Genomic DNA, 17,416 nt, shown 5'->3' with positions numbered 1-17,416 from the left:
TGTCTTGCATTTAGACTAATATTTTGAGGAAATTAGCAATCTCAACAATTTTGCATGTTTGGTTATGAATCCCAGCACTGACTGGCATTCTTGGCTTTGCATATCTGCTAGTCTCTATTTTTAAGCAGTGGATACTGAGGCGTTACATTGTTTTTCCTTTAATTTTGTTGTACCACTTACTGTTCTCATGGGTATGAGTCAACACCACTTATTTTAGTAATGCGTTTGTTGATTTATGACTACATGAATTTTTGGGTAAATTTACACAATGTTTTATTCGCATTTTTTGTATATTATAATCATTATATTTAATGCACAGAAAACAGTGACCCTGGTTTTATGTGTGCACAAAATAAAGTTACCCCAATGGCTTACATAAAAAATATGTACCCTCCCCTTAAAAACACTGGTCCCCCCTGTAATTTATGCCCAGTCCCTTATTTCGAAATTATTCCGAGTTGCATGTTTATTTGCGTTTGTAGAGGCTTCCTGATAAGTCACACACGTAATTTAAAAGATATGTTCATTGAAACATAAAAAAAATCGAGATTTCACTTTCAGACCGTCACCATTGCAGGGTGGCGTGTTATGGTGATGCCGTACAAAAAGTTTTCACCCTGTGAAAATGCGTTCCCAAATCTAAAACGACCACAGTCATAATAAGTTTTGTAGTGCGATATTAAGTTGTTCCTCAATATATATAAGTTTGTGTAGAAGCAGCTTTAAAGGGTTCATTTCAGTCGAGATTTGGCCGTTAGTTGTTCCCGTAGATACTCGTAGATTCTCCTACGATGCAAAATGGTCGTCGAGTATCGCTCAAAGAAAACGACTGTTCACATTTTTATATTTTATATGACTAAAATTTTGAAGAGCTGCTGATTTATATCTTAGCAATTACTGAATCATTTTGTTGGGGGAATAAACAGGGAATGAAAAAAAAAACGTATTGCGTTTATCTCAAAGGGCGGTGGGGTTCGCACATGTAAATGATAAACAATGTATTTTACACCCGTTGTGTATGTCGCCTATGAGTCCCATATCGAACAAGACGCGGCGCGACGACTGTCACCCTTTAACATCTTGCAAAAAAATTATCCATGTTTTTTCCGCACAATACACGTTTTTGTGTTGTAGCATGCGCCGGGAACATGTGTACCGGGTTCCAATTCAAGTGCCCCTCCCGGGGATTTTTTGAATGGCAATTTGTTAAATAATGAAAATACATCCAATATAATGAGCTGCATCACATCAACTACAGAGTGAAGTTAAATACTTGCAACAGTTTATCGCATTAAACAATTAGTCTCTAAATGGTCGGTCTTGAAAACTGAAATTCTAAAGGCAATAGACGAGTTTGGTCGAATCACTTCCGGTTACCCAAACTATGCAGTAATAAGCTGATACATTTTGTATTTTACTATACAAATTGTTCCAAATATGTTGTATTGAAGCCGCACCCGTTACCTTTGTAACTTTACGAAATGTTTCTAAAATATAGAAAACGTGTTTTACATTCACACATACATATTAATAAAGTTTGAGACAAATGAAATGGATAACATCTTTGTAATTGGTGCGTACATTTGTAAGATATTTCTGAGGGATATTATACGAGCACTACCGAGGCATAATCTTCAACTTGTGAAAAACTGAGGCAACCGGGGCTCCCGGACGACGGTTATAAAATCAGTCTGTGTCCATCCCTGTGCTGAGTAACGTAGCAACAGGGAACCTATTAGCTCACAAGTCTTGGGAGAGGATCAAATTGGTACTGAAATGTTGATTCTAGGCAGTATTTTTTTTATCAGTTAATTACAAAAATATTCAATATTGATCGTTTCAAACAATTCCAAAAGTCTTAGAACCCGAACACATAATTTGATAACCTGTTTAAACTTAAAACAATACTAGTATGCAAAACAGATACTAGTAACTCTAACAAATAAAATAAAATGATGCATGCTGGCTTTATTGACCTCAAGTGGGCATTTGGCAGCGCGTGGTGTGATGGTCTATATCATAAATTGCTGATTCAGAAAAAAGAAGGTTACTGGTAACATGTATACAATTATTTAAAATATGTATGACAATGTGTACTATAAAGTCAAAACTATAGTAACGAAAAGTGTTTATTCAACGACATGGGTCAAATAATGCTTAGTCCTAGTGTATTTAATATTTATTTTAATTATATTTTAACAAAAGACAAAGTAATCCTTCATTTTCGATGAACCACCACGTTAGCTGTCTTCTTTATGCAGACGACATTGTGAGTCTTTTCAAATCTAAAGATTTTCTACATTATATCATGGACGTATATACAACAACACGGAAGTTAATAAGTAAATACAGAAAACATTGGTATTTAACAAATCAAGCAGCTCCAGCATAAATAGGATTTTTCTTTTTTCGCATCATCGAGGAAAAGGTATGTACATGAGGAAAAAAATATCTGTTCTCGTTGTTGTTGTTGCTGTTGTAAATTCACTGAAGATGTGCACTTATCGTATTGTCGGTTTCTCTCTGAACTCTAAAAATGCGTAATATAAGTAGCATGACATTTTTTCAAGTATTAGACCAATTTTGTTTCAAGTAGCAGACCAATTTTGTTTCAAGTAGCAGACCAATTTTGTTTCAAGTAGCAGACCAATTTTGTTTCAAGTATTAGACCAATTTTGTTTCAAGTAGCAGACCAATTTTGTTTCAAGTAGCAGACCGATTTTATTTATGAGCCACAGTATATGTGAGTATGTACAAGCGATGTGGTATATCATGCATACGAATCGCAGTGAGGGATTCTGGTAGTTAATGACTTAAAACAAGGTTACCTCGAGTAATACACAACATTCGCACAGAAGTCGGTGATGCTTCTATGTCGATCTTCGGCTTAATGAACTCTAGTTCTTCAATTTATTGGACACACATGTAAAACGAACGGAGATAGCAATATATTGAATGAAATAAATGGATAATAGACATATCTAACAATATAGTTTCCTAACCGTTCTTCTAGTAACCGTTGTGTAAACAATGAAGTAAAGACTCGTAGATTACCAGGCGTCACGTGACTGATCGGCACAAAGACTTACGTCAACGCCACAATTCCCAATTTTCGAGTTCTCCATGGCAGCTAATTTACATATGCATTTCAAGGTTTCGCCGTGCGGGGTGTACTCCCAGTGGGGTTGTTTTTTGCTGTTAACAGAAGCGTAACAATGGAAAATTTGCATTCGAAAAAAGTTTCTGAATTACGTCAGTTTCTACAAGAACGAGGAATAACTTGTTGCAATAACAAAAGGCCAAGCTGATTGAACTCGTGAAACTTGCAAATGAGTTAAAAGTTTGCCCTTTAGAGCCTGACAATCGCGAAACCTCGAGCAAGCGTCACCGTACAATTCATGACAAGGAATCTACCCTGGCATTAGAAGATCCGTATACTATCAAAACCTGAGAGAAATACCCCCATTACATGCCATCATTCGAAACTGCAGATATATTTGGTTACTTAATACATCGATGTGACTGGACACCGTCCAAGTTAAAAGAATATCAACTTGATAATGGTTTTCTTCTGTACAAAGATGGACATGAAACAAGCCGAGAAAGGAATCCACCCCCTGCAAATTGATAATATCGATATAAGACGAAATAAATCGCATCCACCCACTGCTAAACCAACATTGTCATCTTACAACCCAGGAAGAAGATCATGCCATGAAAACAACGAAGATTTAATCAAAGCTATTTAAGATATTTCCTTTGTGAACTCATCATGGTACAACCACATGTTGGATCCAACAGAACCATCAACAATTCCGGATTTAGGCAATAAATTCAAATCTTCAAGTGCTACTAATTTCATACAGTACATGGTAAATGAACTTACTGTGTTCGACATTGAACTAATGGCATTACTTTCACTAAATCAGCGAAACTCGTCGCATTGGTTTAAATATCGACATGGCCGTGTAACAACCAGTATAGCTCACTGCGTGCTTCATATGCGGGAAACTAATAATTCAGACAACTACATCGTGAAAACAATACTAAGTACTCGCAATCAGCAAGTGCAGTCTCCGCACCTATCTTTTGGCATCGAGAATGAACCTGTCGCACGCCAGTTATATTTTGAGAAGTAACAGACTAGACATAAAAACGCCGACATTAAAGATTCAGTTACGTTAGAAAGCACCGGGTATTTTGTCAGATTTTTTTTATGGCACTAAAAGAACAGCCAGGAGCGTTGCAATACCAATTTACCATTGTGGTTATTGCGTCCTCGGAAGTAAGCGAAGAAATTCACTTTGCGTACGTCAGCAAGTAAAATGCTAAAGCTGTGGATATTTTAACCCGACCGACAGTGGTTGTCACCCGGGTACTTTGATAGCCCTCTAGCGGCTTTCTAGCGAAAACCGGGAACTCGAAAATTGTTTTCGTTTGCCATTTCGAAAACAGCAAAAGACCACAGGGAGTTGGACAAACTTATGTATTTTAATAAATTATTAAATAATAAATTGTTATATAACTTTTCTTTTCCCCCTCTTCCTGGTATCGATTTCAAGTAATCACTGATCCTTGTTTATACCACTCTTTCCTTTATTACAACTTTGTTACGCGCTGTTATATGCAAATTTTAACGCGCGATGTAGACACACCCAATTATAGTAAGATTAAGTTGAAGAAGGGAAGTTGTTTGAAAATTTCGGAAAATAAATTGATATGGCAGAAACAAGTTTTTCCTGCATGCTCACTTAATAAATTTTCTTACTATGCAGACAACTTTTCTATCTTCAAAAACAATTTGTAGACGAATATATTTACTTTTTATCGACTTGTCGTACTTTTAATTTCATCACATTCTAACCCGAAGTTTTCAAAAAAACTTTGGCTTTTCAAAGCAACTTTTCCAGCTGTTGATACAACATTCTTTGTTCTTTTGCAAAATGTTTCGCCATTTAAGAAAAAACTAACTAACTAAACTTCACGTGTGCATTTTCAGACATTGCATACAATTGTTATGTCTTCTACACGACAAGTGTTCCAAATCTATCGACAACTTTCTTCAAGTTGTGTCGAAGCATACATACAAGCACAGTCCCTCTAATACAAGTCAGAATTTGGTACTTCAACAAAACCTGTCAACAAATAAGCTGCTCTTTGATTGGTCAGTTGAGGTTGGATCAGGCACATTCTTGTGAGTAGCTCAGCCTCAAGTTCGCGTTGACTTTTTTTCTTGACCGACTGTTGAAATAAACTTATATGCATTTTCTCAGACTTGAAAACAACAATTTTCTCAGTTTACGATCTGAAACAATTTCCTATGGACATTTTATCCGACTCCTTTCACTTCTCAAATAACGTTCAGCCATTTAAAAAAAAATATCGCATTATTTCCATCTTCGCAAATTATATTTCCATATTTTCAGACTTTGCTAGTTTCCCAACTTTGCAGACACTTTTCTTGACATCTCAGACTAAATCTTGGATTTAACCATCTTTTCCTCCATCTAAGGCATTGTTTCTTATTTAATCTTATATTTTCATCAAATACTCACAATCCAAACCAACTTTTTATATTTCACCGATGACTTTCACGACCTGTAGAACGACCATTCGCCATTTAAAAATAAACCTTCGTCTTTTTAAACGTAAAATATCAGACTCTAAATCTGGTTCCTGAACTTTTCAAACAACTATCAGCCTTCCGAAGCATGCATTTTAAATTTGCCATCCAAACGAACTTAACAGACTTTTAAACTAAAATTCAATATGATTTCCTAACTTTCAAACAATAATTACTACCTTCCAAGTTAGTTTCACAAATTTGTGAAAGGTCTATGATCTAACTTTGATTTCTCAAACGTTTCTGACTGTTCAGACAACATTCTGAAGTAAACTTTCTGATTTGGAAACAGTATCAAGCTTGTAAATTCACTTTTTAACCAAATTTTCAAACAATTTTCTTGATAAACAGCAAGTTAATACTGACATGTTTGACGTCATCTAAAGCATTGTTCCTAAATTGGAGGACTTCTTTTCTGAACTTATTTCAGAAGACTTTCTAGACTTCTCAATGTTTCATCATTTAAACATGCCTTCTAACATAAATTTTGCATTTTCAGAAATAACCTTGCATTCTCATTTAAATTTTTCGTCTTCCAAAACAACTTTCACAAACTACTTTCTCGTATTCCAACATAAACTTTTTGATTTTCCAAAAATTTTTCTTTTTATGTTCCAAACTTTCTCCTAACTGACGACAGCTTTCCCATCTTTGCAGATCACATTCCTGATTTCACAAAAAATGATTTTTCAAACATTTCCATATTCTAACATAATTTATTTGATTTTGCAGACATCTTTCAGTTTTTTTTACCAATTTAATTTCTAAAACTTTGAAACAACTTTTCCATCTTTTAGAGTTCTACATGAGATTGAACAGCAAGAGAAACAGTGTATCAGATTTCTTGTTCGTCTTCATATGTGATCGTACATTTAGCATAGAGAAACTGCACATGATTGCATACTTTATTACTACTTCTGATGAAAGGGCAAGAACACCACAGCTAACTATAAATATATGTGTTTTAAACATGTATATTTATAGTTATCTGTGGTGTTAATAAATAAATTAAACGTTTTATTTATTTATGCATGGCTGGCGCACATGGGTGGGACCACACAAGTAGGTACAAGTATGATTGGGTGTGGTAGGGGAAGTGCTTGAATATTGGCAGAACTGTGAATATGTAGTACCAGAAATAAGAACCATTACTTCACTCATAACCAAAAACATCATCTTGTTTATTTACATACATATCATTAAAACACACACTCAAACAGTACAATGTAGACCGAAACGTTAAAAAGCTGGCAAATTTCAGTTGTAGAGCAGTTCAGGCAGTGAATATCATTGGTGTGATGCTAATAAATGGAAGGCATATTAAAAAAAACAACATTTGTACTTTATTATCTTTATTATGCAAGCAGTGCATAATTATTACTGAGCTGTTTGCAAATAGCAGTGCAATCAACATTCAATGTCATTATTATCTTGTTATATCACATTAAAACACGCAAATATATTATACAAAGGTTGTACATCCTGCAAGTACTGCAACCTCCTTATTATCATTGTTCATGTTGAAACAAATGCATATTACTGGTTATTAGATATTACTGGCTTGGAGTAGACACTTCATTGATGCTCTCTTTGTCTGTGCTTGTTGCCACTGCTAACATTTTCTGACTTTGTCGGTATCTGTACAGAGATAGTTGAAACGATTAATACAATGAAAGACACTGTCGTTTATAATGTATAAAGTCAAATTACAAAGTTGTATTGTCAGCAAACATTAGTTGAAAGCAGTTTCATATTTGTGTTACTTTGTCAAAAATGAAATCTGACAGCAAGGCTGATCAAAAGCTGACATAATAGAAGGATAGCTATACAGGAGACAACTCAAGAGTATGGCGTGCATCCCAGACTACAGTAATTCTAATGAAAATGCTTTACATTAAATTATTGTAATATGATACCCAGCAATACAATCAAAACCATAGAACTGCTCAGTCAACAAATTTGTGATGCATATATCTTGCAACTATTGTAGATGTTAAATTGATTATAGTTTGACATGAAAAAGACTTCAAACAAACTTTGGCTGACTATACAATTTTAATACAATGCATCCAAATGCAGTCTATACCGGTAATATATCGATTATTGTCTTGGTATGTAAGGTACAGTAATATAAAATTTTCAAATGATTCAAGCACTACTGAGAAAAAAACATTTTAAATCCCTTTGAATTCAGATGAGTAAATTGCACTACAAAGTGAACATACATTGCATTACACAATAGATTAATGTATTTACATTCTAAACATAGACACATGATTGAAAATAGAAGCAAACTTTCAACAGAAGTTGCCTCAAAATTGATCTGATCACACTTACACACCAATTCCTGGTCATAAAATCATCCCTAAACTTCAGAGAAAATGAGAGAGCCCGCAGGAGTTTATCATACCTGTATATTCTGATCAGTTGAAATATTCCTGTGGCTCCCACAAAGATATTGACACTGAAGAGATTCCAGTTTTTAGGAGTGATAACCATAGAATAGCGTGCCCAGATACACCCTGAATGGAATAAACAAAACATTGTAGTAACATCATGACAAAGTGAACTACACAACACTGGGTGGATAACATGACACAACAGTGACCACATTTTTCTCTCTTTTATATTCTACTATGTCTACACTTTTTTAGCTATTACTGTAAGATCTGTATTAAAAGCAGCGGCTTCTATTAAAATGGTACAACGCAACAGAGGGGATGCGGCTTCTATAAGGGCATCTACACATACAAGAAATGGTGAATTTTAGATTCTCAATTATTCAAAAAGAGTGGGTGCGACTTCTAATAGGGATGCGGCTTCTAATACAAATTTTACGTTACATAATTAGTACAAGGCTTGAACTTTGTTTTAATGCTGATATAAGTTGGCTAAATGCCAATGTAAGTTTGCTTTGATGCCGATATAAGTTTGCTTTAATGCCGGTATAAGTTTGCTTTAATGCCGGTATAAGTTTGCCTTAATGCCGATATAAGTTTGCCTTAATGCCGATATAAGTTTGTCTTAATGCCGATCTAAGTTTGCCTTAATGCCGATATAAGTTTGTCTTAATGCCGATATAAGTTTGTCTTAATACTGATATAAGTTTGTCTTAATGCCGATATAAGTTTGCCTTAATGCCGGTATAAGTTTGTCTTATTGCCGATATACAAGTTTGCCTTAAGGCCGATATAAGTTTGTCTTAATGCCGGTATAAGTTTGCCTTAATTCCGGTATAAGTTTGTCTTATTGCCGATATACAAGTTTGCCTTAAGGCCGATATCAGTTTTTCTTAATGCCGGTATAAGTTTGTCTTATTGCCGATATACAAGTTTGCCTTAAGGCCGATATAAGTTTGTCTTAATGCCGATATAAGTTTGCCTTAATGCCAATATAAGTTTGTCTTATTGCCGATATACAAGTTTGCCTTAAGGCCGATATAAGTTTGTCTTAATGCCGATATAAGTTTGTCTTAATGCCGATATACAAGTTTGCTTTAATGTCGATATAAGTTTGCTTTGATGCTGATATAGTTTAATGTCGGTATAAGTTTGCTTTGATGCCGATATAAGTTTGCTTTGATGCCGATATAAGTTTTCCTTAAAGTGTAACTGAATTGGGATAAATGACTTTTTTTGTGTGCAAAATTTATTTATAAAAACATTATGAAAAAAAATCAAGTGAAAAATGTACATGAATTAAGTAAACGATCAATAATAATGTTCTGGATAAGGACACGCCCACGTTCAGTTTCTTGGTCGACTCAGAGCGAGGCTCCAACTAGAGTACCTAATTAGCATACAAGGGTACTTTGTGACGTCATGGGGGGAACTTGTCATCGTCTCACAATGGCCGCTATACGTATGCAGTGCTCGGAAAGCGACACGGAATCTATGTTATCGTCTGACGAGAGTTATGAAATCGAAGAGTATGATGACAATGAGAGATGTCACGATTTTGTTTTAGAGTGCCAGGGACAAATTGGCCCATACAGGTTTGAACCTGCAAGAAAAGTACGCGATGTGGGTGATCGTGTACCTTCCCAAAATGACCGTGACACAGAGTTTGAACATCGTGACCGGCTTGGTTTCCAGTTTCTGTCTTTTGTTCATCCAAATTCTAAACACATATCAGTGTGCAATTTTCAGTTTCTTGATCTTCTGAAGAAATCATGTAAAGACACAAAGTACGTGAACGGTGAATGCGTCCAGTGCTTACATTTTCCAATCGTCATTTTGTGTTTTGTTGTTGTTGTTCCACGATCGATCTAGTTATTTCGACTCTGGCATAATAACATGAATACATTCTAAACTTTTCAAGCAAATTAATATTCATATTCTACATGGAAAATATTATTCTTCTGGTTATTTACACAGTTATTCCCGAAACCCAAATAATTCATAACGAATCCAGATGGTGGATCAACAAATTATTCGGGCGTAAAATGGACACTGCAAATAACGGTATATGGAGAAGGTCCATCCCAATGTTTCCTGGTGTTCTTGACGGCTTTGGTCCACTGATGTCATAAATTCGAATCTTTTGGGAACCCATAAAGACTTACACGATCGCCGTGTGTGTTACTACACCCGCCAACAACACAGCGTTTCCCCATGAAAACGATCGTGGTAACATGTTGTATATGATGGTAACTCGTAAGAATTCTCGATCTTGGTAACTCGTTGTATATGTTTACGAAACGCGTGCGTATGGAAAATGATAAACAATCCTGTCTGCTAGCTAGCTCATGCTTTATGCTCCCGTTGGTGGCGCCATTTCGGTTACACTCGTAATGCCGAAAAAACTCGAAGGTGATGGGAGAGGGGGGCGTGGCGCGATTTCGGAATATCATTGACTGTTTACCCAATTTATATATCCTTTTCACTTGATTTTTTTTCATAATGTTGTTTATAAATAAATTTTGCACACAAAAAAAGTCAATTGTCCCAATTCAGTTACACTTTAATGCTGATATAAGTTTGTCTTATTGCCGATATACAAGTTTGCCTTAAGGCTGATATAAGTTTGCTTTGATGCCGATATAAGTTTGCCTTATTGCCGATATAAGTTTGCTTTGATGCTGATATAAGTTTGTCTTAATGCCGGTATAAGTTTGCCTTGATGCCGATATAAGTTTGCCTTAATGTCGATATAAGTTTGCCTTATTGCCAATATAAATTTGCCTTAATCCCGGTATAAGTTTGCCTTAATGCCAATATAAGTTTGTCTTAATGCCGGTATAAGTTTGTCTTAATGCCGATATAAGTTTGTCTTAAAGCCGATATAAGTTTGCTTTGATGCCGATATAAGTTTGCTTTGATGCCGATATAAGTTTGCTTTGATGTCGATATAAGTTGTCTTAATGCCGATCTAAGTTTGCCTTAATGCCGGTATAAGTTTGCCTTAATGTCGATATAAGTTTGTCTTAATGTCGATATAAGTTTGCTTTGATGCCGATATAAGTTTGCCTTATTGCCGATATAAGTTTGCTTTGATGCCGATAGAAGTTTGTTTTGATGCCGATATAAGTTTGCTTTGATGCTGATATAAGTTTGCCTTAATGCCGATATAAGTTTGTCTTAATGCCGATATAAGTTTGTCTTAATGCCGATATACAAGTTTGCCTTAATGTCGATATAAGTTTGCCTTAATGCCGGTATAAGTTTGCCTTGATGCCGATATAAGTTTGCCTTAATGTCGATATAAGTTTGCCTTATTGCCAATATAAGTTTGTCTTAATGCCGATATACAAGTTTGCCTTAATGTCGATATAAGTTTGCCTTAATGCCGGTATAAGTTTGCCTTGATGCCGATATAAGTTTGTCTTAATGCCGATATAAGTTTGCTTTGATGCTGATATAGTTTAATGTCGGTATAAGTTTGCTTTGATGCCGATATAAGTTTGCTTTGATGCCGATATAAGTTTGCTTTGATGCCGATATAAGTTGCCTTAATGCCGATGTAAGTTTGCTTTGATGCTGATATAAGTTTGCCTTAATGCCGATATAAGTTTGCCTTAATGCCGATATAAGTTTGTCTTAATGCCGATATAAGTTTGCTTTGATGCCGATATAAGTTTGCCTTATTGCCGATATAAGTTTGCTTTGATGCTGATATAAGTTTGTCTTAATGCCGATATAAGTTTGTCTTAATGCCGATATAAGTTTGCCTTAATGTCGATATAAGTTTGTCTTAATGTCGGTATAAGTTTGCTTTGATGCCGATATAAGTTTGCCTTAATGCCGATATAAGTTTGCCTTAATGTCGATATAAGTTTGTCTTAATGCCGATATAAGTTTGTCTTAATGCCGATATACAAGTTTGCCTTAATGTCGATATAAGTTTGCCTTAATGCCGGTATAAGTTTGCCTTCATGCCGATATAAGTTTGCCTTAATGTCGATATAAGTTTGCCTTATTGCCAATATAAATTTGCCTTAATGCCGGTATAAGTTTGCCTTGATGCCGATATAAGTTTGCTTTGATGCTGATATAGTTTAATGTCGGTATAAGTTTGCTTTGATGCCGATATAAGTTTGCTTTGATGCCGATATAAGTTTGCCTTAATGTCGATATAAGTTTGCCTTATTGCCAATATAAATTTGCCTTAATGCCGGTATAAGTTTGCCTTGATGCCGATATAAGTTTGTCTTAATGCCGATATACAAGTTTGCCTTAATGTCGATATAAGTTTGCCTTAATGCCGGTATAAGTTTGCCTTGATGCCGATATAAGTTTGCTTTGATGCCGATATAAGTTTGTCTTAATGCCGATATACAAGTTTGCCTTAATGTCGATATAAGTTTGCCTTAATGCCGGTATAAGTTTGCCTTGATGCCGATATAAGTTTGCTTTGATGCTGATATAAGTTTGCTTTGATGCTGATATAAGTTTGCCTTAAAGCCGATATAAGTTTGTCTTAATGCCGATATAAGTTTGTCTTAATGCCGATATACAAGTTTGCCTTAATGTCGATATAAGTTTGCCTTAATGCCGGTATAAGTTTGCCTTGATGCCGATATAAGTTTGCCTTAATGTCGATATAAGTTTGCCTTAATGCCGGTATAAGTTTGCCTTGATGCCGATATAAGTTTGTCTTAATGCCGATATAAGTTTGCTTTGATGCTGATATAGTTTAATGTCGGTATAAGTTTGCTTTGATGCCGATATAAGTTTGCCTTGATGCCGATATAAGTTTGCTTTGATGCTGATATGAGTTTGCCTTAATGCCGATATAAGTTTGCCTTAATGCCGATATAAGTTTGTCTTAATGCCGATATAAGTTTGCTTTGATGCCGATATAAGTTTGCCTTATTGCCGATATAAGTTTGCTTTGATGCTGATATAAGTTTGTCTTAATGCCGATATAAGTTTGCCTTAATGCCGATATAAGTTTGCCTTAATGCCGATATAAGTTTGCTTTGATGCTGATATAAGTTTGTCTTAATGCCGATATAAGTTTGCTTTGATGCTGATATAAGTTTGCTTTGATGCTGATATAAGTTTGCCTTAATGCCGATATAAGTTTGTCTTAATGCCGATATAAGTTTGTCTTAATGCCGATATACAAATTTGCCTTAATGTCGATATAAGTTTGCCTTAATGCCGGTATAAGTTTGCCTTGATGCCGATATAAGTTTGCCTTAATGCCGATATAAGTTTGCTTTGATGCTGATATAAGTTTGCTTTGATGCCGATATAAGTTTGCCTTATTGCCGATATAAGTTTGCTTTGATGCCGATATAAGTTTGCCTTAATGTCGATATAAGTTTGCTTTGATGCCGATATAAGTTTGCCTTATTGCCGATATAAGTTTGTCTTAATGCCGATATAAGTTTGCCTTAATGCCGATATAAGTTTGCTTTGATGCTGATATAAGTTTGCTTTGATGCCGATATAAGTTTGCCTTATTGCCGATATAAGTTTGTCTTAATGCCGATATAAGTTTGCTTTGATGCTGATATAAGTTTGCTTTGATGCTGATATAAGTTTGCTTTGATGCCGATATAAGTTTGCTTTGATGCCGATATAAGTTTGCCTTATTGCCGATATAAGTTTGCTTTGATGCCGATATAAGTTTGCCTTAATGTCGATATAAGTTTGCTTTGATGCCGATATAAGTTTGCCTTATTGCCGATATAAGTTTGCTTTGATGCTGATATAAGTTTGTCTTAATGTCGATATAAGTTTGCCTTGATGCCGATATAAGTTTGCCTTAATGCCGATATAAGTTTGCTTTGATGCTGATATAAGTTTGCCTTAATGCCGATATAAGTTTGCTTTGATGCCGATATAAGTTTGCCTTATTGCCGATATAAGTTTGTCTTAATGCCGATATAAGTTTGCTTTGATGCTGATATAAGTTTGCTTTGATGCCGATATAAGTTTGCTTTGATGCCGATATAAGTTTGCCTTATTGCCGATATAAGTTTGCTTTGATGCCGATATAAGTTTGCCTTATTGCCGATATAAGTTTGCTTTGATGCTGATATAAGTTTGTCTTAATGTCGATATAAGTTTGCCTTGATGCCGATATAAGTTTGCCTTAATGCCGATATAAGTTTGCCTTGATGCCGATATAAGTTTGCCTTAATGCCGATATAAGTTTGCTTTGATGCTGATATAAGTTTGCTTTGATGCCGATATAAGTTTGCCTTATTGCCGATATAAGTTTGTCTTAATGCCGATATAAGTTTGCTTTGATGCTGATATAAGTTTGCTTTGATGCTGATATAAGTTTGCTTTGATGCCGATATAAGTTTGCTTTGATGCCGATATAAGTTTGCCTTATTGCCGATATAAGTTTGCTTTGATGCCGATATAAGTTTGCCTTAATGTCGATATAAGTTTGCTTTGATGCCGATATAAGTTTGCCTTATTGCCGATATAAGTTTGCTTTGATGCTGATATAAGTTTGTCTTAATGTCGATATAAGTTTGCCTTGATGCCGATATAAGTTTGCCTTATTGCCGATATAAGTTTGCTTTGATGCTGATATAAGTTTGCTTTGATGCCGATATAAGTTTGCCTTATTGCCGATATAAGTTTGCTTTGATGCCGATATAAGTTTGCCTTAATGTCGATATAAGTTTGCTTTGATGCCGATATAAGTTTGCCTTATTGCCGATATAAGTTTGTCTTAATGCCGATATAAATTTGCCTTAATGTCGATATAAGTTTGCCTTATTGCCAATATAAGTTTGTCTTAATGCCGATATACAAGTTTGCCTTAATGTCGATATAAGTTTGCCTTAATGCCGGTATAAGTTTGCCTTGATGCCGATATAAGTTTGTCTTAATGCCGATATAAGTTTGCTTTGATGCTGATATAGTTTAATGTCGGTATAAGTTTGCTTTGATGCCGATATAAGTTTGCTTTGATGCCGATATAAGTTTGCTTTGATGCCGATATAAGTTGCCTTAATGCCGATGTAAGTTTGCTTTGATGCTGATATAAGTTTGCCTTAATGCCGATATAAGTTTGCCTTAATGCCGATATAAGTTTGTCTTAATGCCGATATAAGTTTGCTTTGATGCCGATATAAGTTTGCCTTATTGCCGATATAAGTTTGCTTTGATGCTGATATAAGTTTGTCTTAATGCCGATATAAGTTTGTCTTAATGCCGATATAAGTTTGCCTTAATGTCGATATAAGTTTGTCTTAATGTCGGTATAAGTTTGCTTTGATGCCGATATAAGTTTGCCTTAATGCCGATATAAGTTTGCCTTAATGTCGATATAAGTTTGTCTTAATGCCGATATAAGTTTGTCTTAATGCCGATATACAAGTTTGCCTTAATGTCGATATAAGTTTGCCTTAATGCCGGTATAAGTTTGCCTTGATGCCGATATAAGTTTGCCTTAATGTCGATATAAGTTTGCCTTATTGCCAATATAAATTTGCCTTAATGCCGGTATAAGTTTGCCTTGATGCCGATATAAGTTTGCTTTGATGCTGATATAGTTTAATGTCGGTATAAGTTTGCTTTGATGCCGATATAAGTTTGCTTTGATGCCGATATAAGTTTGCCTTAATGTCGATATAAGTTTGCCTTATTGCCAATATAAATTTGCCTTAATGCCGGTATAAGTTTGCCTTGATGCCGATATAAGTTTGTCTTAATGCCGATATACAAGTTTGCCTTAATGTCGATATAAGTTTGCCTTAATGCCGGTATAAGTTTGCCTTGATGCCGATATAAGTTTGCTTTGATGCTGATATAAGTTTGCTTTGATGCTGATATAAGTTTGCCTTAAAGCCGATATAAGTTTGTCTTAATGCCGATATAAGTTTGTCTTAATGCCGATATACAAGTTTGCCTTAATGTCGATATAAGTTTGCCTTAATGCCGGTATAAGTTTGCCTTGATGCCGATATAAGTTTGCCTTAATGTCGATATAAGTTTGCCTTAATGCCGGTATAAGTTTGCCTTGATGCCGATATAAGTTTGTCTTAATGCCGATATAAGTTTGCTTTGATGCTGATATAGTTTAATGTCGGTATAAGTTTGCTTTGATGCCGATATAAGTTTGCCTTGATGCCGATATAAGTTTGCTTTGATGCTGATATGAGTTTGCCTTAATGCCGATATAAGTTTGCCTTAATGCCGATATAAGTTTGTCTTAATGCCGATATAAGTTTGCTTTGATGCCGATATAAGTTTGCCTTATTGCCGATATAAGTTTGATTTGATGCTGATATAAGTTTGTCTTAATGCCGATATAAGTTTGCCTTAATGCCGATATAAGTTTGCCTTAATGCCGATATAAGTTTGCTTTGATGCTGATATAAGTTTGTCTTAATGCCGATATAAGTTTGCTTTGATGCTGATATAAGTTTGCTTTGATGCTGATATAAGTTTGCCTTAATGCCGATATAAGTTTGTCTTAATGCCGATATAAGTTTGTCTTAATGCCGATATACAAATTTGCCTTAATGTCGATATAAGTTTGCCTTAATGCCGGTATAAGTTTGCCTTGATGCCGATATAAGTTTGCCTTAATGCCGATATAAGTTTGCTTTGATGCTGATATAAGTTTGCTTTGATGCCGATATAAGTTTGCCTTATTGCCGATATAAGTTTGCTTTGATGCCGATATAAGTTTGCCTTAATGTCGATATAAGTTTGCTTTGATGCCGATATAAGTTTGCCTTATTGCCGATATAAGTTTGTCTTAATGCCGATATAAGTTTGCCTTAATGCCGATATAAGTTTGCTTTGATGTTGATATAAGTTTGCTTTGATGCCGATATAAGTTTGCCTTATTGCCGATATAAGTTTGTCTTAATGCGGATATAAGTTTGCTTTGATGCTGATATAAGTTTGCTTTGATGCTGATATAAGTTTGCTTTGATGCCGATATAAGTTTGCTTTGATGCCGATATAAGTTTGCCTTATTGCCGATATAAGTTTGCTTTGATGCCGATATAAGTTTGCCTTAATGTCGATATAAGTTTGCTTTGATGCCGATATAAGTTTGCCTTATTGCCGATATAAGTTTGCTTTGATGCTGATATAAGTTTGTCTTAATGTCGATATAAGTTTGCCTTGATGCCGATATAAGTTTGCCTTAATGCCGATATAAGTTTGCTTTGATGCCGATATAAGTTTGCCTTAATGTCGATATAAGTTTGCCTTATTGCCAATATAAATTTGCCTTAATGCCGGTATAAGTTTGCCTTGATGCCGATATAAGTTTGTCTTAATGCCGATATACAAGTTTGCCTTAATGTCGATATAAGTTTGCCTTAATGCCGGTATAAGTTTGCCTTGATGCCGATATAAGTTTGCT

At 35.1% G+C, this 17,416-nt stretch overlaps 1 protein-coding gene across 1 annotated transcript in view; it reads right to left on the bottom strand.

Annotated features, from left to right (window-relative positions):
* Window positions 1–6,775: 6,775 nt before the first annotated feature.
* The window catches only part of LOC144341746 (uncharacterized), a 39,624-nt gene continuing 28,983 nt past the window's right edge, over window positions 6,776–17,416 (bottom strand). The window contains exons 4-5 of the mRNA XM_085505141.1: window positions 8,034–8,145; window positions 6,776–7,261 (exon numbers count right to left, since the gene is read on the bottom strand). Coding sequence (XP_085361267.1) covers window positions 7,177–7,261; window positions 8,034–8,145 — 197 coding nt within the window. The 3' untranslated portion in view covers window positions 6,776–7,176. The remainder of the gene's footprint in view (window positions 7,262–8,033; window positions 8,146–17,416) is intronic.

This window comes from Saccoglossus kowalevskii, chromosome 11 (genome assembly GCF_978046115.1).
Source record: "Saccoglossus kowalevskii chromosome 11, keSacKowa6.1, whole genome shotgun sequence".
NCBI classification, from domain to species: domain Eukaryota; kingdom Metazoa; phylum Hemichordata; class Enteropneusta; family Harrimaniidae; genus Saccoglossus; species Saccoglossus kowalevskii.
The sequence above is the reverse complement of the archived record's forward strand: the minus strand, read 5'-3'. Positions and strand labels throughout refer to the sequence as shown.